The following is a 25,639-nucleotide window of genomic DNA, read 5'->3' on the forward strand; positions in this document are numbered from 1 at the left end:
TTGCAGACCACAAGAACCTAAACCACTCAATATAATCAGGATATAAGGAAGGTTTAAATATGAAATTACTTTAATGGTACTGATGGATGACCTATCAGTGTAGTGAGGGCAAATACCTATTTTCATCTTTCTACTCCTTCATGAACATTCAGCATTACTGACCATGAGAGTTTGCTCTCACCTCACCTCCTCCCTAAAACAATATTCCAGTATTCCAAAAACCAAAGAAATGAACAATCAAAGAGAAACCTTCCAATCAGTAGAAGAGATTCCCACATCAATAGCTCTTCCCCTTGAAGGAGAGACTGAGCAAACAGCTCAGAAATTTTAGTCTCACTGCTTGCTCTAAGAAGAAACTACAAAAAGTACAGTGATGATCTTGGTATAAGAAGCCTTTCTGAACTGAAAACAATTCCAAATGCTCCAAAATAAACAAAGATCAGAGGGCTTCCAGCCGCTGCAGTTCAGAGGAAGGGATTTCTGAGAATCTGAACAGAAACAGATGGTAATTTTTAGCAACCTGTCAAGAGACTTTATCAAGCTTCTGGTTACTGTGCAAAAAAGAAAGCCTATCAGAAGGAATGTGCAAACTCATTCAGGACAAAACACAAAAAGAATAAAGCAGGCTCTGATATGCCTTAGAGTGTAGCAGATGTCAGAATCTTCATTTTTCTAAAGTTTTGCTCATTTTCTTAAATATGACAATAATGTAATTAGCATACTGGAGAATGAAATACGATCTTAGGAATTTTTCTACTTCAGGATGTCTTGTAACTCATTATTCCCTGTCAACTATAGTAATACAGAAGAAATAATACACTAGAAAATAACAAGAATTGAACTACAGAAGAGTATAACCAAGTATCTACACTTATTTAGAGACTGGAAGCTGTAATTTAACCTCCCTGAATTTAATATTGCTTTTACAATTAATATTATTTTAATATATTTATAAGATAAAGGTTTTTCTGATAAGTGCTTAGTTTTATCCATGTGATTACTTTGTGAAAAATTATTGTTTTCCAAACTCAGTTGTAAAAAAAAACAAAAAAAACTGAGCAAAACCTGAAGTACAATTAATTTTGAAATACACAAAGCAGCACCTAATTTCACAAGAAAGTAAAACAGTAGGCTTAAGGAAAACTGCTTATTTTATGGATCACAGATTATCATAACCAATTAGTTTTTAATCATTTGTATGAACAGAAAACTTTAATGACCAAGTGACTTTAGAATTTATTGGTGAACACATTTAATCTCCCTTTCAGATTTTGACTTCATTCTGACTTCATAACTTATTTCAATTGACTAGATCCAGTAACATTTATATAGTATGATAATGGAAAAATCCTGTATCACCTTAGATTGATGTCAGAGTGAACTTGGTGACTATAATCTATAGAAATGCTGGGCTTAAACTCTTAATAAGCTTTATTAATTATATAAACCATTACTTTATCAAGATTTAAATCCATCACAGAGAATTGACTATCGCAGAACAAAATAAAGTCATTACTGGGTAAGTAATGTTATAAATCCTCCTATCTATTTAACAGGTAGAATCAAGACATATGCGATATGCAATTTATATTTAATTTTGTAATCTTAGTTTATGTTACAGAAAATCAAAACAGACTTCTTGCCAAACTTTTGGGTTTTAGTTCTTTTCTATATCTGTTTACAAGAGCAGATTTCTGTGCTATCCTATGTAAAGCACAACCTGGGATAACTGTGGGAATTTGCTTTCATATTACACAAGAGCATCAAAAGAAAGTAAACGCCATTAAAAAACGCCTTTTTCTTTTTAACATATAAATGCGTTTTTCACTTGATCAGTACTTCATTCCTTAAAAAAATATAAATACAAAGTAATTTTTCCTAGATAGAAATTTTGCAACACTTCATTGCAATTTCTCTAGATAGAAGAGGAATTTATTCCTCCTCCTTTTCTTAAATGTCTCAACATAAAACAAAAGAAGTCTCTCATCTATAAAAATTGGATGTCGCAAAACTGCTTTTTCTTGGAAAAGCTACATAAGGTTCCAGTTTCATCTATTTACATAACACTACAAAATATAGACCTAATGAAAGTTTATATACACAAAACACGTAATTCTCACATTATCTTACTACACAGAGACACAATGATTTAGATTTTACACTGTCTCCTCTCATCCTCTTGTATTAATGACTTTAATCTTCTGCAAGATTACTAAACAAATGCCTACACTTGTATCTCTACTTTTAAGGAAATAAAATCCCTATAATGTATTTTTGGAAATCAATGGTAATATACTGGTTATAATTACACATTCTGTCATTTCATTCATTGGCTACATAAAATTAGACATAAACAAATTCTTAATAGCGTTCTATTAATTTCCTCTTCAGGAAACTTTGGGGGAGATGGGGAAAGGGGTGAAAGGGAGAGAAGCTGCATAAGAGCTTAAAAGGTAAGAGAAAAAGGTTACTTACCTATAACCGTAGTTTTGCTCCGGCAGATTCACACTCTTGGGATGTGTGTCTCTGCTGCTATTGGCTTGAAAGAAACTAAAAAAGAAGGGCCAATAGCAGGCATCCAAATGCCCCCTAACTGATCCAGTTATTGGAAATAAAGTTATTGCAGCTTCACTTCTTCCTAATTCAAAGAATCCATAGTAAGATTCCACGGAAGTAGGTAAAATGGATCCTCAGAGGTAAAATAAATAGTTAACAAACCCACAGATATGAGTAGGTTTGTCTCATTTTAAAAAAATGCTTCTAATGCTTTGAACGCTTTTAAGTTTAAAAAATAAAAATAAAAAGTATTAGCCTCCCCAATGAAATGACTAGTGATTAATGATTTCATGACTATTCTCACAAAGTCCAGGGAACAGTGCCTTTTACAAGTAAAAGTAAGACTCCTTAATCTCTTAAGACTTGTGCACTATATAACATTTTTGAAGCAGCCTAAAATCTAACAATGAACACACAATACTATGTATGGAATAACTCAAATGAAAATTAAGGAAATCTGAATTAAAAAATAAATAAAATCTAAAACAATTTGAAAAAAGAGACTCTGGAAAAAGATATGTTCCTTTCTGTTTTTTCAAGTAATTTTCAGGGTTATCTTCCTTTTTAAAAGACTCAGAGCTCCTTTTAACATTAATATCTTAAATGTGTTTTATTTTTGATTCTCAGCATATGGTTGTGGGGTTTTTTTTTTGTTTTTTTTTAAAAAGCATGACAGATTTTGAGGTAGAAACCTTGAACCTGAAAATTAATTCTGTAGCACGTCTAAATCCTGAAGAACAAGAAGAGCTTAATGTAATGTTCTGGGAAAGGTTTAGATGACTAGCTTTGAACTACTTGACTATGCACAAAAATAACCCGTTTGTACCTGAACAGCTGAAAAGCACAAGTTAATGCAGAGAACTGAGGTTACCAAAATGAAATTTCTCCCTCAACAACCCCCCCCCGACACACACACACACACAAAATAAAAAAGATTCCTGAGAAGCACAGAAATTCCTGGGACATAAGTTTTTAAAACTTAACAGGTTTTACTGTACTTTCTTGGAGTAGTCAACTTCAGATTGTGAACTAAGTACAACTCCAGTTAAGTGAACAAAATGGGTTCAGAACATGGACCTTTGCTTGTTTCCGAAGCAATTCAAGAGTACCAAGTAGTACAGGAAACGTGACTACTAATGGTGATTAGAAGAGAAGGAACTGTGTGTGAAGTTTCATTGTCTTTCTAAAGAAACTAGATCATCAAAATATCCTGATGTACCTAAGCAGAGGATGGTTAACTTCTTGTTGACTGTTGTGGAAAAAGATAATCCCTTCCTGTATTAACCCTTCAGAATCATCCATACCATGGCTGTTCTTTTTTTTTTTTTCTACTCAGATATTCCAAATCTTGAAAAACAATAGCTGGATCTACGCGTGATATTATACATCTTTTCCAAACAGAAGATATGATCTAGTATTGACAATTTGTGTCTGATGAGGACATACAAGCCATTATGAGGGGGGCAATGGGAACTGAAGACCTGAGGCATGACATGTTCCAGAGACTTATTAGTTTGTTCTGAAGCTATTAAACATAATAGGTGTAGTAGACTGAAACTTTTGTTGTTGAGTGCAAAATTAATCAACAGACATCCTTGATGGAAAAAGTAGGAAGAGGAGATGGTATCTTGTCCTTCCACACAGAAGGCAAAGACAAAAGTAACTTTTTCCAAACTTTGTACCTCTCTATCATGATGAAAAGACCATATAATCCACTTAATCCAAGATCCAAATAGATCAAAAGGATAGAATGACAAAAACAGAGATCTGAAAAGCACTTGGGTATGGAGGCAAAAGGTCTATATTAAAACATCTCTCCTTATGTATTTCTGAGAGACATTAAGTCAAATCTGCCAGATTTTGCGTTGGTGATTTTTGCACTTTTTCTGAAAACAAAAGCATGAAAATCAGGTTCCAGAAAGATATGTTGCTTTTCAAAGAAGACAGCACTTCTGCAAAACCTGGTATTCCACCTCCGGACTGGAGGTTGCCTCCCACTTTGAGAGACTTTGTTTGGTGGAAGCTAAAAATATTCTAACAGTTTTGTTAGAATTAGGGGATTATTACAGAAAGTACTATAATTTCCAAAGGGCTCCAAATCCCCATTTCCCGCCTGTACCAAACATTTCAAAAGGACTTCAACATTGCCTTAGACAAGCGTAGCAGTTGTATAATTTTTGGCAAGAACTCACAGAAAATCATCTCCACCTCTTCCCTGGAATATAAAGTTCCACCACACTACTGGTTCCAAACCTCAGAAAAAACATGTCATATCCATCTAATGCCTTACTGTTTAAAAAGTATCATCAGAGTACCTTTGATGAAGCACTGAACTGTAGAGATTTCACATCTAAAAAAAGGACAGAAGAGACCACTAATCTTCTATCACAACTTGAGTGAGTACAATTCCACTCAAAGTACTTTATGGAAGACAACAAAGAATGCCTACACAGAAAGCATAGCATGACTGTAGTATGTATTCCCATGCCTTATTTACAAAAGCAGCAAAGATGCTTTCATGCAGATTTCAGCATGTGCTAGCATCTGAAGTATGATCTCTAGAGGGACACTTGCTACCTACAGTATCAACTAACACAATGCTCTCCTGCTCTAATTAGACAGAGTACATACTACAGTCACACTATTTTCTGGACATAATGTGATCTGAAGTTACAGTCTACATACTAAGGTGTATAAATGCCAGGCTTTTGCATAAATGCAGTAGGCAGCTTCTCAAAAGTGAACAACGTATTTAGGTTAGGAGTTATTAGATATATTTCTAACAGACATATTCCCATAGGAACCATAGAGGAAGCTTCCTCCTGCAGTCACACCAAATCAAACGATGATAACTAAAACAATTCCTGAGCGTATCAGCTTGTAGACATAATACAAACTTAGAAGCAATGAAAAAAACGTTAGAGAAATATGGTTCTTATTTTTTGGTAAGATAACAGCTTTTCAGGTAATCTGCCATGAGACTGGTAAAAATTCTTCTACTCAATATTTTCTGTATTCATGACTGAAAACTCGGCAGACAAAGAGAAAAGAGCTGCTGCCTAGCATAGGGGCAACTTAACACCTGTGAATAAATGGTGATTGTTTGTCCCAAAATAAGGCAGCAACTTCTTGAACCCAATCCATAGCAATTGCAGGAACTCAGGAAGAACTGAGACCTGGCAGAAAATACAGGCAATAAATGAGATGTAAGGTTGGAATCCTTATTTGGTAAGTTGGTTATCAAGCAGTGGTGAAGGGGGTAGATTGCATTATATAAAAATCACTCCTTTACCCCATAAAAGAAAGGAATCAGAGTCTACCTATGGCTATGTAATTATGGTAAACAAACTTCACAACTGAAGTGCATAATTTCCTGAAAGTCAGAACAAAAAAGGAAGAGTGTTTTAGTCTTGCTCTATGTGTTTGAAGGCTGTTGCACACCATAAAAAATACACATTTTTCCAGCTGTTTCTCAGCTAAAATATGCTGCAGAATCTACCCTAGCAGTGCAGAAATAAAAGTAGCTTTTGAAGAAACAAAGTATTAGGAGACAAACCACAAGCTCTCCATAAATAAATTTAAAATTACTACAAGAGAGGTAAGCAGAGCAGCAAAATCCCCCATTTAACTAAATCAAAATTAAAGGTAGTAGATCTCTTTTGAGGTGAGCACCCATTTTCTCTGTAGATTGACAAACAACGTTTTTAACAAGAGTTGATTTAGTTACCAAATAAGGAATATCTAAAGCGTTAAACTTAATATTTATAACAATTATATTCTAATTCTCATTCTCCCTCTCCAGACATTTTTAAAAACAGAAAAAAATCTTTGAATATGGAGAAAACATGCTCTCTCTGGTGAGCAGCTGAACAACACTGGATACAATATAGTAGTATATATTATCCAATCATTACAGTGCCTTTAAAAGAAGAGATGTGATTTTAATCTAACACCTTCTTCACATTAGGTTCAAATGGGGATATGAATAGATGAGGATAAAAGTTTTCCTCTATTTTCTTAAATTAGGTAACATAGATAATGAAAAATTCAACTACCATAACTTATAACAAATTTTGACTTATAGTACATACTAGTGGGATTTTAGAAACTTTATAAATGATGTTAATTGTACTTCATTCGGTCTCATGGTTCAAATAAGAGTAGGTTAAAAAGAATTTTGAAACATAAGAACTTCACTTTCCATACAGTAAGATCCCAAATAAAGAATACCAACTACTAAAAATATGCATATATGAAATTACAGTCCATTGTTGCAGGGAAATTAAGATGAATATCATAGAAGAACCTACACTGAGTAAACAGAATTGAACTATGTAACAATAAAATGAAGTTTTATTTATATATATATATATATATATGGGTTTTATAGGCATATATATATTTATATAATAAATATAGTGTATACACACACACAATCCTTTTACCTTTATCTTGCACTTCTTTTGAAAATCGCTCCCTTTCAATAGCTGATTCACGTTCTATCCGCTCAATTTCAGCCAATGCATCCAATTCTACTTCATCAAATGACGTTATAGTTCCTTGTTGCGAAACCTGTTGCTGTGTCTGTACCACAGGAGTCTGAGGCTGTTTTGCAGCAACTGAAGTGTTCTGTTGTAAAACAGGCACTTGTGCCTGAAGGAAAGCTGTCTGTTCATGCTGCGGCAAACACTGAGCAGTGTTTAGTGGGTGGTTAACATCCTGTGGCGTAATGGGTGTTTTAGAAGTCTGTCCTGGGTACTGCACATTAAAAGGTATATCACCCTCTGACACACTGCTGTTTTCCAAACCAGAAAGCATATCATCCTGCTGGTCCATATCCGAAGATCTTACACGAGAGAGTCTTAATGTAAGCTTAGTGGAGTTCTTGGAAGGAGAACTAATGATATCATACATTGCAGCTTTTTCAGTCTGGTCTTTTTCATCCTTGCCTAACTTCATTTTCTTTTGTTTCTTTTGCTTTCTTTCTGGAGAATCTAACAGTATGTCTGGGGGAACATCTCTAGGTGATGAATAAGGTGGATGCTGAGATTGTAGGATTAAAGGTGGTCTTGATCCTAGAATAATAATTCAGAAAAACTGAACAGTTATGTTGTTTCATATTTTATATAAAAACACACTAAATATAACCTACATAATTTTAATGTGTATTTGTACATATATCTGTGTTCACAAAAGGTCTAAATAAGATTGGTAGGAGACACATCATTCCTAGATCAAGATGTATTCCAGATAGTTACATTGTATTTCCTAGAAGTTTTAACAGTCCACTGCAAATGGCGAAGGGATCATTTCAGAGAAGATGGAACAAAAACAAACAAACAAACAAAAACACACACACACAAAAATAGTACTTGCAGGTTCAGAATATCAACTATTAGAAAATAGTCAATGAAAGTAAGTTGACTACAGAAAAAGGAAAGATCAAAAAGATTCTTCATAAGGTCCAGTGATGAAGACTTAATGATCAGTGTACTGTTAGCCATTTCAGCCACACATCGTTAAATTTAAAAACAAACAAACAAACAAATAAACAAAAAAACACCACAACAGTTGTTTAGGGAGGGTTCCCTAGCTTACGTGTCCATAGAAAGACGAAATTAGAAAAAGTCTTAAAAATAAATTGGTCTTTCCTTCTTCTTTAACTTTGATTCTGATAGTTCATTTTCACACCTTTTTTTAAATATTCCTTGCCTTAGCTCCTCTCTTTCTTTCTCTTTTAAAATGTATGAATTTTTACTTCTATATTCGCTCACTCCAGACTTTGAATATATCTAGAGAAATTTTAAAAAGAGGACATAAAAATGACATTTTAAAAGAGGGCATTAAAAATCTTCTCCAATTCATCACTTTTTTTGTTCCTCAAATTAAACAAGCTCCCCATAACTGTTAGCACAGAAAAAGAACTTTGAAAAGCAGATAACATTTCAACCTTTCCCAACTATGATTTTAAGCTATAATTAAGCTACATTTTTTGGTTTAAAAAGGAATACTGGTGCATATAAAAAGAAAATAATAATAGTAATAATAATAATAGACCAATATACTCCAGCCTCCTCTTGTTTAAACAAAGCAAACATTTATCTGATCCCATTCATCCACTAGGGAATACTGCTCTTCAGAAGGCAGTGACTGAGATTATTATTAGTCATTCTGTTTTAGGTCATCATAAATCAGTACTTCTAACAACACTCAAAAATGTATTGGAAGACAGGTCCCCACGTGCTTCATTCAAGAAACACCACTAAACAAGAAAGTAGCTTTATTCTGCAGCTTAAATGTCTTTCAGATATTTTAAGAAATATTATTAATTAAACAATGCACTGACCTGTAGATGAAAAAAAGAACGGATACATCTACCAAATCTGCAGTTCAAATGAAAGGTGTTCCTTTACTGATGGCTTTGCAGAGGCTGCTATACTTTATTTTCTATCTCTAGTACATTCTGTGAGATATCCTATAGGCTCTGTATGTAGAGCTGGGTATAAAATGAGTTTCTCTTACCCAGTTCTCCTTGACCATGAGAAACAACTCCATATTCTGCCAGTAATATCCACAATGTTGAGAAGCCCTGTTTTGATTCATCCTGTTTCTCTAGATCTTTTCACTACATTATTTCCCCTCCTCAAATTAGATACCACACCCATTCACTAATACCAAAGTCCTGGTTACACCCTGCAAAGCTCTCTCACTTGCCTTCCACCATAGATTCCTATTCTTGTGATGCATGCATGTGGCATGCACGCACACTTCTCCTAATTACTGCCTCTTTAAACAATAATTTACAAGATTGTCTTGGCATAACGAATAGCAGAAATTGTTAGCTACTGATTTTCTTTAAGGTAATGAGCACCACTCACTGGAAATACAGGGTGCATTTTGCTTTCTACAAATATCAGGGGCAGCTCAAAATTTTTCAAAGAACTTACTGACATCTTAATCTTGAATTAACACTTAAATGAATACTTCTGAAGTTGCAATAATGGAACACATTGTTCTACACAGTTAGGCTTCAAAGAGAGGACAAAGATTTGATTCTTCCTTGCCCTAAACTTTTAAGTAAATATGACAAGATCATTCTGCTTTGGTATTACTTTGGATTTGTCATGCTGAAAAATAACACTGCAGCAAAAGATTTTTTTTATATTTTTTTTTTAATCTTTGGGTAGACTTGAGGAGGTCAGAATTCAGTGCATTCCACTGAATGTACTTAGATTCCAGTTAAATGAAGAAACAAAGTACAGTTTTCCCTCTCGTAGGCAGCAGTATGTATAATAGTAAGTATAAGCTGCATTTTAAGAGTATGTGTTCTGGCAATAACTTCACGTATTTCTGAGATGTCTACAGACGGTTAAGCCTCTTGCAACAAATGGGCTTAGAAGCTACTATGCCTAGGCATTGAGGTGAAAAGAAATTGAAAAAGATGAAGTATTCTGGAACAGTTTCATTCTACCACAGACATTAACAGTTTTGAACATGTATCACACATTGAACATGTACCACACACTGTTGGATGCTTAGACTTGAGACAAAACATCACTCATTATACAGAGAGAGTTTCACCTATTACTGTTGAAGTCAGTCTGGAATACTTCCTATGGGAGAAGGCTTTGAGCTATTATATATCTGAGAACAAAGCTCTCACAAGACTTATTGATAACAGAAGAAATGTTTTTTAGGGAAAGAATACACAGACAGAGAGATATGATATATTAGCTGAAGCGGACAAGATTCCAAGGTTGAGAAGGTTTGTTCTACAAAATGCTGTCAGTGTAGTAAACCATATGATGATCTTTGGATATGATCTTTGTGAATGACCCCAGTTTTAGAACATTCTTTTATAATAGAGAAATATGTAGGTAGCTTTCCAGTCTAAACCTAGAGCTGTGCAGTAATTCAGGAGAAAAAAAAATCTGACTTTCTGTAGTTCCATAGTATCGGCAACAGAACCTTGTCCAAACTTTTGTATGGCAAGAATACATAAAACTTGTGAAATAAAAAGAGACTCTCCATTGATTTGGGACTGTCATTATATCATTAGTGAACAGAAGATAATTATTGTCATCCAGATAATGATAAATATAACTTAGAAGCAGGTAACAACATAAGAAATCAGAACTCTGCAAAGAACAAATACACCCATAAACAATACCTCCATAGTCTTTCAGTGAAAGTCATACTGATCACCCATGATAACTCCAGGATTGGTTCTCTATATTAATTAGTTTCCCTAGTGCTAGATGGCACTGAGTATGGAAGAAGTTTTATGAACTGCTTTAGCAATTTGTAAACACTTTTCTTTTCCTGAGACTTTTGACTGATTTCCTAACATATCCTTTGTAACGCAAGCAACTATAAAGTGCATTGCATTAACAGTGACTTAGCCATCTTAAGAATTAAAAGTTTCAAAACCACTTCTTGTTTACCATGAAATGGCTTCACTTGCTCATTGTGTATTACTGTGTTACTCATCAGTAACTTGAGTAGCAAACAAATAAGCTTTTGTCCAGAAGATTATACACAACACTGATACCTAAATCTTATATTTTTTTGTCTGCACACTTTCTAATTATGCCACAGCACTCATATCTTATTTAACCATTCATGATACTTTCTCTGATAATCTTTGAGCCTTTTTACAAAAAGACCACTTGCCTTTCAAAGCTGATGCACCAAAGTTCCACCACTGGTCAATTTCTTTGTTGTGATCCACATGGTTAAAAAACAACTATTAAGGTTACCAGGAACTTAGGACCTGCATATTTAAAATTACTAACTTTTCACTTTCACAACTTCAAAAGGATCACTCCAAATAGTATTTTCATATTCCTTTAAATCCCTTACAGGTAAAGGTTCCCAGATGCTGAAAGAAAGTCTTTCACCAATCGTACGTGCTCTTTTGTAAGAAGTATTATTCCCTATGCATGAAGGCCAGAAAAAACTACTAGTGAACAAATGAAGACTGATGGATAATACTTTGTTCATAGCACACTAGAGAGAAACACCACCAACATTCAAGTGCTGTGTCTTTTTAAATTCATAAAAAGTGATCCTCGAGACTCTGTGAACATGATTTAAGTGGGTACTAAATCATTATAGGTCAAACCTGGACACAGCATTCCAGACTTTTTACTGAAAAAAGTCTTTTTGAAAAGAGGCATTAATGAGTGCATATGTTCTACATGTGAAGACCATAATATCCATATTGCACTGGTACTGATGTTTGTTGGAAAAGCTAAGAACCTGGTAACGACAGAACCTGAGGAACATTCACAGATTACTGCCAAAAGACTTCAAGAGATGACAGTTATACTGTGTAAATGGAAAATATATATATATCATTTTTTTATTTAATATGATCCTATTAATCACCTTCACATAAATTGAATGTTTTCATGAAAATGTCATCAGACAAATTCACCCTGAAACTATTGCTAAACCAATCACACAATTGGTAATAATCATCTTGAGAATTTGCGCCTCCAGCACACTCAAAAATGGAAAACAGTCTATTCAAAAGGATGGCAAATTACTGTCCAGACTATTATACATAGACTGTATGATTTCAGTACATACTAGGAGAACAATTTGTTTTAAGCATTGAGAAAATAATGAAGAGGTAATATTCCAAAGTGAGTTTGTTAAGAATAAGTATCATCAAATCATAATAATGTCATTCTATAAAGCAGTAAATCTCGTGGATTAAAGAGAATTGAGTGTCATACCTGGACTTAAGCAAGGCTTTCTATATAGCTTCTCATATCAATTACACTAACAAACTGAAGAAGTATGGTCTAGGCAAAAATACTGAAAGATTGTAGTATATCCTATTGGAAAAATGTATTCAAAGAGTATCAGTCGTTCTTGGTAAAAATGGATGAACAGAGTATTGGTAAACAAATGCAGCTTTTCAGAGCACAGTCTTAAGAATAGCAGTATTAAAATACTTGTCAATAATGACTTCTCATGTAATAGAATTAGAGAGTACTTGCATTAATCTAATAATTATTATCTAATGATGATACCAAACTTTTGGTGTTGAGTGTCTGAGAGAGGCATGCAACAGTTTTTAAAAACAGAATCAAAATTGACAATTATCTTTACTGATTGGAATAACCTTTTAAAACAAAAGAAATTTGGTAAGAATAAGCACAAACTTCTTATTCATCTGAGAAAGAGTAATTGTAATAACATGACAGGAAGACAAACAAATTCTACATAAAGACAGCAGTACGTTTATAGCAGCTTATAATGTGAATCTAAGTTATTACCAAAGAGCAGCCATACTCTCATATATAACAGAAGTATCATACAAAAAGTCATCTACAGTAATTTTCTGACTACTCATCCTTTTAAGTTTTCAAATTGAGTTGTATGTACAACTTAGGGCAGTACAACACCAAGACATGCAGACAAATTAGAATTCAGATAAAAGCAAAGACAATCAGAGGCTTAGAAATGCAGACTTATGTAAAGATGATAGCAAGAAGCAGCACTGTTCAGTATGTAGAAGATTAAATTGGTGGAAGACATGATAATGGTCTTTGATATGTAAATGAATGCTGTACAAAAAAGGACATTAATTGTTTTTCTTTACCCACTGGAAAGAAGTCAAGAAGTGTCATGCCTAACTCCCAACAAAATGATTCATGCAAAAAATAGAAGAAAAGCTTTCTAGCAATAGGAATTTGAACAGGTTGCATGGCAAGAGAAAGGAAACTCTATTACTGACATTTTAAGAATAAAATAGATGGAAGTTATTGGGAGTGATACTGATACAGCTCATCCAGCTGAGGGTATGTCCTGGTTTCAGTTAGGATAGAGTTAATTTTCCTCCTAGTAGCTGGTAAGAAGATGGGAAGCCCCGCCCCCAAGTCCTTTCCTACTTTTTCTGAAATCTTCGAATCTTCCTCTAGAAATCTTCCCAAGTTTTATACTACATATAAAACAATTATTACTTATTTTGATTAACAGATTATATTGACATTTATTTTGAAACAGCATAACTTCATTTAGAATTCAAACTTAACAGGATAGCATATGAGACAGAGAAAGAACAATATTTATTTGGGAGATTTTTTGGAACAGATTGTATTCACTTTTCACATACTCTTTCAACAGATTTCAGGGCAGAGTCCCACCACTTTCTATTCAGCTTCAAATGCCGTATAAAAAAAAACAGCTTTGTCTGTTCCACCTTAGAACTGCTATATTCAGAAGCATCTTTGTGTAAAAAGTTAAAACTTGTAGAAGCAAGAATGAATGCTTATTTTGGCCCTGTCAGAAAACACCTTTAAATAAATTTCTTCCATCTTTCTTTCAAAGGAGAGAGGGAGAGGTGATATTTTTTTTTAACAAATACCTTTGGGAGCACTGAGGTCTGCAACAGAGATTTGAAAACATTCTTTTTTCTCCTTGCAACCCACTATACATAGAGACCAAGTATAGAGGAATCTCTCTGGAGAAGTCTTATAAATCCCTAAGAAAATAAAAGTAGTATTTCCAAATTATTCAGAAAATAATCAAGTACTAACTGGGAAAATATCAGCCTCTAAAGAAAATTTGGATATGGCTGTAATTTTCAGTGTCTTATAAAATGTTGGAAAGGTAATGTTGAAATATTTCCTGTAAGAAAAAAGTTTAACAATTTCTGGAGGGAATACAAATTATTTCCAGGAAGAAAAAGAAGTTGCAAAATAGCATAGTTTAATAAGGATTGTTGCTATTCCTTAGAGGTGTTTCCCCAGAGGTTCAGGAAACTGTATGGAAACAGAACTGTAAATATATGAGCTTTTCTCTCCAGAAAGCAGTGGACTAAGAACTTTGTGGAAGATTTTCCCTTATACACACCTTTAGAAGTTGTCTTAAATAAATAAATATTTCTTCCTGAAGTTCCCGAAGATTGGTAGGAAAGTAGAATAAACAGATAAAGGATTTTGATGAGTAATCCATCTTGGGTAATGGATTCCACAAAAAAATTTTATGAGACTAGAAGAAGGAAATTACTCCTTGTTAATTCTTCATAGGAAAATTCATTCCTATGAATTCACCATAAAAGCAGATGTGGTAATAGATGATAGCATGAAAGCAGAGCCACTATTCTGTTTACATAGTTAAAAATCTAAAATTTACATTAAAAAGAAAGGATAAAGTCCAGCCTAAAATCTTCTGCATAAAACTTCAGCTGCTCTGGTACCTTTACTGAAGCAAAAGAGGTGAAGCAATAATTTCTGTAACAAAGAAACGTTGTTTCATTCAATAAGTGAATAACCAACCAAAAAAGCAAATATAACTTCTGTCACCTCAAATATTTTCCCTGAGTTACAAACAAAACTTCTTCCTCATTCAGATTCCATCAGTCAGTCAGCTATCGTTCAGTTTTAAATGATTCAAGACTGTGCAACCACATACTCCAAATTTCCAGAAGTCCTTGCTATTTCCACGTCAAAAGTACAGAAATGCAGTCTGTACCTGTACCTTTGGTAATTGCCTCACATTTCTATACTACATAAGAAAGCTTAGATATTGTAATATCCTTCCCTGAGATCTTTCTATTGACTGACGATACTGTAGTGGGTTTATGTGGCAAGGTTTTGGTAGCAGGGGGCCATAGGGGTGGCTTCTGTGAGAAGGATCTAGAAGCTGCCCCATGTTTGGTAAGGGCCCCACTGCTGACCAGAGCTGAGCCAATAAGTGATGTTGTTTTGCACCTCTGTGAGAGCATATTTAAGACAGGGGAAAAAAAAACGCTGTGCTACACAGCAGCTGGGAGAGTGAGAGGAGTGAGGAACAGCCTTGCAGACACCAAGGTCAGTGAAGAAGGAGGGGGAGAGGTGCTCCAGGCACCAGAGCAGAAGTCCCCTGCGGCCTGTGGTGAGGACCATGGTGAAGCAGGCTGTCCCCCTGCAGCCCATGGAGTACCACGGTGAAGCAGGGTTCCGCGCTGCAGCCCATGGAGGAGACCACGGTGGAGCAGGTGGACCTGCACTGACGGAGACTGTGGCCTGTGGAAGACCCCTGCTGGAGCAGATTCTGGGCCAGACCTGTAGCTCGTGGAGAGGAGACCATGCAGGAGCAGGTGACCTGGCAGGAGCTGCTGCCCGTGGGGGATCCAGGTTGGAGCAGTTTGCTCCTGAGGGATGGACCCCGTGGTACGGACCCATATCTGGAGCAGTTCTTGAAGAGCTGCTGCCTGTGGGCAGCCCACGCAGGATCAGTTCAGCAAGGACTGCACCCGTGGGAGGGACCCCACAGCGCAGGGGACGAGAGTGACCGAGAAGGAGCAGCGGGGAAGAAGCGCTATAGACTGACCATAACCCCTGTTCCCTGGTTCCCCTGCGCAGCTCGGGGGGAGGAGGTGGAAGAGGGTGGATGGGGGGGAAGGCGTTTTTGGTTTCTTTCCTTTGTTTCTCGCTTCTCTAGCTTGTTAGTAATAGGCAGTAAATCTTACTGTCTCCCTATGCTGAGTCTGTTTTGCCCATCACGATAATTACTGTGCGATCTCCCCGTCCTTATCTCAACCCTTGAGCCCTTTTCATCGTATTTTCTCCCCGTTCCTCTTTGAGGAGGGGGAGTGAGAGAGCAGTTGTGGTGGAGCTCGGCCTCCCACCCGAGTAAAACCACCACAGATATCTAGTACCATTCTTTTTGTCCTCTCAAACAAAAAATTAAATATTTTGCTAATGTTCTTTATCAAAGTTTGCAACTTGTCAACCAAACTTTCAAGGGCTAATGACAGCAGCCAGAAAAACCTCAGCATAGATATTTGTTGTTTGCTCATCACTGCAAAATTTATCAGCACAACCAACCACTTTCACTTCAAATCATAAGCCAAAAGCTCAGTGTCAGGGATCACATATTCTAAGCAATATTGTAATTATCTACACCTCTTCAATACATTTATAAAATGCTTGATTAAAGGAAAAAAATGTCTGGCAAGATTCTTGCAGCATCAAGAAATGGTTCTCTCAGTCAGGGTTCATTAATCTCAAAGAAGGCAAAATGGTAGCACCATTACTAACAGTATTTCAGTTGTGTGCTTTATCAATGAGAAAAGTAAATCTAACATACAGGTAAATAAATCATAAAGCTCCTCTTGCACTTTTTCAACCCCTCTAATGCTGAAACATTACAATCTGAAATGTACAATCAGATTGTTTTCAGAGGTAATCTATAATGATATCCTTTCAAAATGGGTTCTGAGACAATCAATTGAAACAGCTGCAATTTAACCAAAAAAATAATTCAAATATTCTTCTGGCTGAGTAGTAATCATATATCTGAGTATAAGTAGCTTAGATTCACAATGTTGTGAATGCTCTACAAACATGGATTTTGTGTAATGAGTTAAAGAAAAACACTGAGTAAAAGAAAACAACCACATTTAGTCTTTGCCATTTATACAAGTCTTGCAACAAGTCCTTTAGCACAAGACCTCTTAAAAAAATGATGCTGATGGAATGCTATACAAGTACTTCTCACTTGCATTTGAACCATGTTTTTTCCATCACTGTCTAACACAGTGTATGTCTATAGAAGATGAACCACAGAGATCATTTTAGCAGTTACAGGATCATCGAATAATTCAGTTAAGAAGAGACCTCAGGAGGTCTTTAGTCCATCCTCTTGCTCAAAGCAGGGTAAGCAAGGTTGGACCATCACAGGGAACTTTATCCAGCCTGGTCTTGAAAACCTCCAGGAATGGAAAATGCACATATTCTTTGGGCAACCTTTTTCAGTGGTTGACTATCCTGATAGTGAAAAAGGTTTTCCTTATATCCAGTCAGAACCTCCCATTTCAATTGTCCATTGTATCTCATCCTTTCTACACACCACTGTGAAAAGCCTGACTCAGTCTTTCTGATAATCTCCACATAGGTATGGGAAGGCTGTTCTAAGCTCCCCCCACTCCTAAGACCTGACGTATCCAGGCTGAACAAGCCTAACACCCTCACCTTCTCTGTAATCTCCCCCATCTCCTGTTCTCTCTCTCAGCTTAACCTGACCATCCAGAAAGACTCAATTTTGTTCCAGGGCTAAAAGAGAGGAAAGCACTGTTGCATCTTTTTACTATTAGCATGTAAATACATAAGATATGAAAACCTGTATTAGTAAAAATATGCCCAACCCCTACCTTGCTAAGTCTCATGCATCTCAGTCATTGCTTCTTAAGGATAATATTATAAACAGCAGTATACTTTCTATATTTTAGCATAAAGAATTATTTTGAGCAGATTCAGCTGACGTTGCCCTATTTCTTCTCCACAGCTAAGGTTTTCAGGCTTTGTTTATGCTATATGTATTGTGTTCACTGAACTACTGTTAATTTCATGTTCTTCAAAACTGATGATTGCAATCAAGACAAGCATTGCATGTTAAAACACTTTGAGCTGGTTAAGGGTTCAGTACTTATAATGCTGCCATGAAACCATTTATTATGCAGAGCAACCAAAACCGTTCTTATAAACAATTTAATCCTCATATTAGAAAGGATTTAAAATCCTTCTGTCCTCCATTAATTTGAGCTATGTTTTGAATTAATTGATTTGAATTAATTAATTTGAATTAAATTTTTGAATTAATTGAATTAATTAAGCTATGTTTTTGAATTAATCAATTTTTGGACCTTCAGAAATTTCTTCTGGATCAGGGCTAAAAATGATTTTGTTACTGAAATCTAAAGACATACTTTCTAGTACTATTTGAAAAAAGATGTTAGAAGGACTAACTAAATACCTCTTTAAAGTCTGTTCCTTTAAATTGGGAAAAATATATTGATATATATGACTGCTAGACTACCTTTAGGGGCTCCATCACTTCCAGCTGGAGAGCAGACTGACTGTGGTGACCTCAAGGAAAAAGATGCAGCATTCCTTATTGAAGGATCGCCATCCTAAAGTGACAATGATAAAAAAATAACATCGTGAACATGAACGTTTTATAAAATAAAGACTGAAATTAATACATACACTGATAAAATGGATTGGATGAAAAATCATACAACAACTATTAGAAAAATATTTATTTATATCAAAATCTTTATAAATTAGACTGCTATATAGGCAATATTCCAGAGCACAACAGCCCTAAGAAGAATTTATCACCAGAACATGCACACAAAAATAAATTTATGTACATATCTTCTGTTTGAAGTAACCACTTTTGGTTGACATTAAGATTACATTTAGGAATTTTTTGTTACAAGAACTCATAGTAAATTGTTGCTAAGTATGAACTCTATATAAACAACTGAAACCAAGCATAAAAAGTAGATTTCTAAAACAAATTCAAATTTTTTTCCACTTAACCTGCCCTTAAAGCTTCTCTATAATACTATCTCACTTTTACATTTAAGCAAACTAACGTTTTATATTTATACCCTCCAGCATACACACATCAGGACTGAACAAAATCTGTAGCACCCCCATTGCAGCAGCTGAGATAGTTTTGTGTATATCATAACTTGAACGATTTTAGCTTATTTGCCTGTCTTAACAGTTAGATAGGAAACAACGTGATGGCAATTCAGAGAAATTCCCCAACACAGCAAAAACATTTTACCGTCTTTTCAGTTTTGCACAGAACAACTTGTTTTAATTCCTAATTTCTAAAAATTCCTAATTTCTAAAAAACTTCATAATATAATACCAATTACAGTGTAAGGATGTTCATGCTTTATCATCAAGAATGTAAATGTGACTTTTTCCCCCCCACTACCTTAAAATTAAATATGAAAGCCACTATTCAGACACACACGCCTTTTTTTTGTTTTTTTAACCATTGTCATGGAGGCCTCTGCTGGTGACGAGTATGCTTATTCGGTCAAGGACCTTACTAGATTTAATTTTTTATAAAACAGTATTTCTCATTGCTAGCATTGTTTTTTAAACAATATCTATGGGAATGTTTTGGGAAAGAACAAATTAACGACCCTTATATCTATGAAGAGACAATTTACATAAATTATTTTTAAAAATGCAAAAAATCTATTTTTTTAAAGAATAAAGTCATACAAGTGAAGTCTCAAAAAATTTTAAGATTAATCATTTTCCTAATAAAATTCTGATTCTTGGTTATTTCATTAGCTAACATTCTAATGTGGCTCATATTGAGATATCTGTACATACACAGTTCTTTTATATAACTCCTTTTTATTATTCCCTCCCCCCCCCTTTTTTTTTACCCTGAATTGTCTGTTTGTCCCTAAATACTTTTATCCTCATGACTAGTTTCAACTCAATTAATATTATAAGGCTCAACTGTAATTAACTGTAATTAAGTTTCTACATATTTCTATGAAAAAAAAAAATCAGCAGCAGGCAGTAAAGTCAGAAAGCTAAATTGGCATTTGAAGAAGATAGAAGCCTGCAGAGATGGGGCAACTACACACTCCCTTTGGCAATGACCAAACAGCCATTTTTCACATGCCTAGTAGCAGACTAGCCACCATACATGTTACATCTTGCAAAGACATAGTTCATTCACACTGCTTAGAGCAAAGGAAAGAGTTTGAAATGTATGGACTGAAGGTGCTTACAGGGCAAAGAATATGAATCCATAAGAAACCAGGTTTCACTATCCATGGGCAACTTAGAACACTTCCATTAGATTTTTTTGCTCCCACAGCAAAGTGAATCTAAAACTCATGCTGTGCTATTACACTTATTTTTGCAACAGTGCTTGAAAAAAGAGCAGTTTCCTCGTGTGAAGAAAGCCTAATGCGCAAAGAAATCTAATATTCAGATTCAATGCAATAAAAAGAACTACACCTTAAACTTACATGTGTGTCACTGCAAGCCAAAATGAATTAATTTCCTGCTGTATGAATTGCTAGTTTACTTACGACTTACTAGGTTAGCAACTTTTCTAGCATCTATGTTTCATTAAGACAGGAGAGGTCCTCTACACATAATTGCCAAGGACATAGGCAAAGATGTCTTTCATTAGATTAACAAAACAGACTAACTAGGTAGATAAACTTCCATGTACACATGCCATTCTTATTGTAGCTGATAACTTGTCAGAAGTGCTCATTTACTTTTTCCTAGTTCAGACCTTCATCAAGTGGTGAAACATAAGCATAAACTTATATTTGAGGAAAGCTCTGAATTTTCCCAACGAATGGTCCTTAAACTGAGTGTATGTGCAGTAAGCTTCAAAGGTATATTTACTGATTTTGTATATATCACTAATGGCAAATACACAATATCCTGTAACTACTCACAATTTTTTATGCGATAAATTCCTAGTACTAAGACTAAAGAATAATTAAAGCTTTTAAGTTTTAGGATTTAATAATCCGCATTCATAGCTGTATCTGCACAAAAGGTCATGCTGCTTCTGAAAAGGCGGAAACATCATGATTAAACTTATTATCTATACATAAATTTTCATTCATCTGAATACTTCAAACTGTTTTCTGCATGATAGCAACTAAAATCAGCTTTACAAAGTATAATTACAAATAAAATATATGTAACATGCTCCAGTAAGGAAATGCACTAAAGTGCAAGTTTATATCATTTACTAGAGTCACAGAATATGCTGAGTTGGAAGGGATCACAGAATCACAGAATGGACGAGGTTGGAAGGGACCTCTGAACATCTACTCCAACCCCCCTGCTGAGCAGGATCACCTAGAGCATGTTACGCAGGATAGCGTCCAAGCGGGGTTTAAATATCTCCAGAGAAAGAGACTCCACAACCTCTCTGGACAACCTGTTCCAGTGCTCTGTCACCCTCACAGTAAAGAAGTGCCCCCTCATATTGAGCCGGAACCTCCTGTGCTTCAGTTTGTGCCCATTGCCTCTCGTCCTGTCGCTGGGCACAACTGAAAAGAGACCGGCTCCATCCTCTCGACACCCTCCCCTCAGATATTTATATACATGGATGAGATCTCCCCTCAGTCTTCTCTTCCAGGCTAAACAGGCCCAGTTCTCTCAGCCTGTCCTCGTGCGACAGGTGCTCCAGTCCTCTAATCATCTCCGTATACCCTCCTCTGAACTCGCTCCAGTAGTTCCATGTCCCTCTTGTGATGGGGACCCCAGAACTGGACGCAATACTCTAGGTGTGGCCTCACCAGGGCTGAGTAGAGGGGGAGGACCACCTCCCTTGGCCTGCTGGCAACACTCTTCCGAATGCACCCCAGGATAACAATGGTCTTCTTGGCCACTAGGGCACATTGTTGACTCATGGTCAGCCTGCTGTCCACCAGGACTCCCAGGTCTCTCTCTGCAGAGCTGCTCTCCAGCAGGTCACCCCCCAGCCTGTACTGGTACTTGGAGTTATTCTTCCCTAGGTGCAGGACCCTGCACTTGTCCAACTCCTGATTCCACACAAGCCAACCTGAGTTAAACCATATATCTAAGAGCATTGTCCAAATGCTTCTTGAACACCAAAATGTTTGGGGCCATGACCCTGGGGAGCCTGTTCCAGTGCCTGATCACTCTCTCAGTAAAGAGCTTTTTCTTAATATCCAGTCTGAACTTCCCCTAGCTTTATTAAGCCATCCCCTTGCATCCTATCACCAGTCACCAGAGAGAAGAGATCAGCACCTCCCTCTTTGCTCCCCCTCTTGAGGAAGTTGTAGACAACAGTGAAGTCACCCCTCAATCTCTCTCTAAGCTGAACAAACCAAGTATCCTCAGCCACTCCTCATATGTCACACTCTCTAGTCCTTTCATCATCTTTGTTGCCCTCCTTTGGAGGCATTCTAATAGTTTTATATCATCATTATATTGTGGAGCCCAAAACTGCACACAGTACTTGAGGTGAGGCCACGCCAATGCTGAGCATACTGGGACAATCACTTCTTTTAACTGGTTAGTTATACTGTGCTTAATGCCCCCCAGGGAAATGGTTGGCCCTTTTGGACATCAGGGCACATTGTTGACTCCTATTGAGCTTACCATCAACCAAAACCACCAGATCCCTTTTTGCAGGGCTGCACTCCAGCCACTAGTCCCCCAGTACGTACGTATGTACACCCAGAATTACATTGTCCCAAGTGCAGAATCCAGCATTTGCTCTTGTTAAATTTCATATGGTTGGCAATTGCCCAGTGCTCTACTCTATCAAGATCTCTCTGCAAGGCCTCTATATGCTCAAGGGAATGGATGACTCCTCCCAATTTAGTATCATCCACAAACTTACTTAGTGTGCACTCAACTCCTGTGTCCAAGTTATTGATAAAAACATTGAATAGAACTGGCCCTAAAATTGAGCCCTGGGGAACACCACTTACTGACTGGCCACCAGCCTGATGTTACCCCATTTACTACAACTCTCAGAGTCCAACCCTTTATCCAGAAGGATACTGAGAAACAGTATTGAAAGCTTTGCTAAAATAAATTTAAAAAAAACACCCCACATCCACTGCTTTCCCTTTGTCCACTAGGTGGGTAACCTTGTCATCAGGTCTTGTCCCAGGACCTGTCATTGGTGCTAAAGACAGAGGCAAAGAATATATGAAATGTCTCTGCTTTATCTTCAACCCTATTTGTGAGGTGACCAACCAATGGACCAATGTTATCTCTGGTCTTCCTTTTGCTGTTAGCATACTTTAAAAAGCCTTTTTGTTTTGTTAACTACCACAGTACTGGCCAGCTTCAGCTCCAATTGAGCTTTGGCTGTACACGTTTTCTCCCTACAACAGTGAACAGCATCTCTATATTCCTCCTGTGTAGCCTGACCTTGTTTCCAAAATCCATACACTTTCTTTTTTCACCTAAGTTCCTGAAGGAGATATCTGTTTAGCCAAGCTGGCCTTCTGCCCCATTTGCTTGATTTCCAACACATTGGAATTGACTGCTCCTGCACTCTTAAGAAATGGCTTGTAAAAAGTGACCAGCGTTGATGGACCACAATGCTTTCAAAAGCAGATTTCCAGAGGACCTTACTAACCAGTTCCTTGAACAGCCTAAAGTCCGCTTTCCCAAAATCAAGGGTAGTAGCTTTGCTGACAGTTTTTCTCATATCACCAAGGATTTTAAACTCAACTATTTCATGATTGCTGTGGCCATGATAGCCACCAATCACCACTTCATCCACAAGACCACCTCTGTTTACAAACCACATATCTAGGAGGGCACCTTTCCTAGTTGACTCCCTTAGTACCTGTATCAAAAAATTATCTTCAGTGTGCTTCAGGAATTCACTGGACCTGCTTGTGTCTGCTGTATGACAGTCCCAGTTAACATCTAGGAAGTTGAAGTCGCCCATAAGGACAAGGGCAACTAATCTAGAGATTTCCCTTAATTCCTTATAGAATACTACGTTCAGTATCATCATCCTGGCTGGGTGATCTATAGCAGACACACATCATCATCTGCTTTATTAGCTTTTCTCCTAAATGTTTACCCAGAGGCTCTCAACCACATCATCCCCAACTGCAAGCACTGTACAGTCCAACCCCTCCTTTACATACAGCACTACCCTTCTGCCTCACCTGCCCTGCCCACCTCTCCTGAAGAGCCATCTTCATGGAGATGAATATCATGAATAACCATCATCACAATATCATGAATAACCATCCATCACAGCACTCCAGTCATAGGACTCTTCCAACCAAGTCTCACTTATGCTAATGATGTCTTAGCTCTGGGACTAAGACAGCACATTGTCCCACAAACACTGTCATGCCATCCCATAGCTTATTGCTAGTAAGCTTGATTTTACCTCTTTTCACCCTTCAAACCTAGTTTAAAGCTCTTTCAAATCAGCCCCACTAACTTCTGAGCAAAAATACTTCTCCCCCTTTGAGAAAGTGAATCCCGTCAGGCTCCAGCAAGCCTGGTATTGCATAGGCCATCCAAAACCCAAAATTCTACTGGTGACATCAGCCTTGGAGCCAGGTATCAATAAGCTGGGTCCACCTGTTTCTTTCAATATCATTCCTTACAACTGGAAGGATAGATGAGAATACTACCTACGCTCCTTCATCAATCTTCCACGGCCCTGAAGTCTCTTTTGATTGCCCCTGAGTTCTCATTGTGACTTTGTCGCTACCCAGATGGAAAAGCAAGAGCAGATAATAATCTGATGGCCATACCAGGCTAGGAAGTTTCCTGGTAACATCCTTAACGTGAGCCCCACGGAGTCAGCAAACTTCCCTAAAAGGTGGGTCTGGTTGGCAGATCAGGTCCTCTGGTCCCCTCAGAAAGTAGTCACCTACAGCAATAACCCACCATATTTTCTTTACGGAGGTGGTCATGATGCGGGGGATAAGATGACCTGACCTCAGTGACTTCTCTTGCATAGATGGATCATCATCCACTTCATCATGTCCCTGTCCTTCCAATTCCAGAACCTCATAATTTATTGTGTTAAGGGCAAGGGAAGGGAAGGCAAAGTAGACAAGTAGGAGCTTCTCCCACTGCCCTGAGCAGAGACTTGTTTCCATTCACCTCTATCCCTCAAGTCAATGCCTCCTGCCTGGTGGAGAGAGAGTACAGGATCCCCCTTGTCATCTGTTATGCCTAACTGACATTTCTGTTCCACTGAGGGCAGAGTATGAATCTACCAGTCAATCTCCTGGAGCCCAGCCACCAAGCTCAGCAGTTCTGCCTGGGCACCCCTCTCACAGGTATTCTTGCTACTGCCTCAGACACTAGTAGAAACCTTGGGCACATCCTGCAGCTGGAAACTTGGATGGCTGCATGCTCCCTTGGGAGTTCTGTCTGGGTAGCTGCATTGGCCCCAGTGGGTGTAAATACCACAGAGGACATAGCTTTCTGTTGAGTGGTCACCACTGTTTGAGCTCCCCGGGGAGGGATTATGACCAGTGGACCAGTGAAGAAACCTCCTCAGATACCTACCAGGTACCTCGCAAGCTTTGCACTGCTCTCAGTACATGTCAACTGCTGGTATGTGCTTCATGTGGTTTGAACTGGCACAGCAGGTGCAACTGGCGCTGCCCAACTCTCACCTGCCCCTCCTGTGAGATCTGCTGCTTGCCAGTCAGTCCCTCCCCATACACAGCCCGAGGGTGTCGAGGCCCAAAACCCCCCTTCAGGAACCACCACCTGAATACATCCCAAACCTTGTGTACTTCTCAGCAGGTGGCAGC

The 25,639-nt window shown here is 37.2% G+C and overlaps 1 protein-coding gene across 5 annotated transcripts in view; it reads right to left on the reverse strand.

The window, feature by feature from the left end:
• Positions 1–25,639, reverse strand: part of LOC121062899 (nipped-B-like protein) — a 222,442-nt gene that overhangs the window by 63,048 nt on the left and 133,755 nt on the right. For 3 of the 5 annotated variants that reach the window (XM_040543197.1, XM_040543194.1, XM_040543195.1), the window contains exons 8-9: positions 18,373–18,466; positions 7,002–7,631 (exon numbers count right to left, since the gene is read on the reverse strand). In XM_040543197.1, the coding sequence (XP_040399131.1) occupies positions 7,002–7,631; positions 18,373–18,466 (724 nt within the window). The remainder of the gene's footprint in view (positions 1–7,001; positions 7,632–18,372; positions 18,467–25,639) is intronic. The other 2 variants (XM_040543198.1, XM_040543196.1) reach the window with 1 other exon arrangement.

The sequence above is a fragment of the Cygnus olor genome, assembly GCF_009769625.2.
Source record: "Cygnus olor isolate bCygOlo1 chromosome W unlocalized genomic scaffold, bCygOlo1.pri.v2 SUPER_W1, whole genome shotgun sequence".
In the NCBI taxonomy this organism is placed as follows: domain Eukaryota; kingdom Metazoa; phylum Chordata; class Aves; order Anseriformes; family Anatidae; genus Cygnus; species Cygnus olor.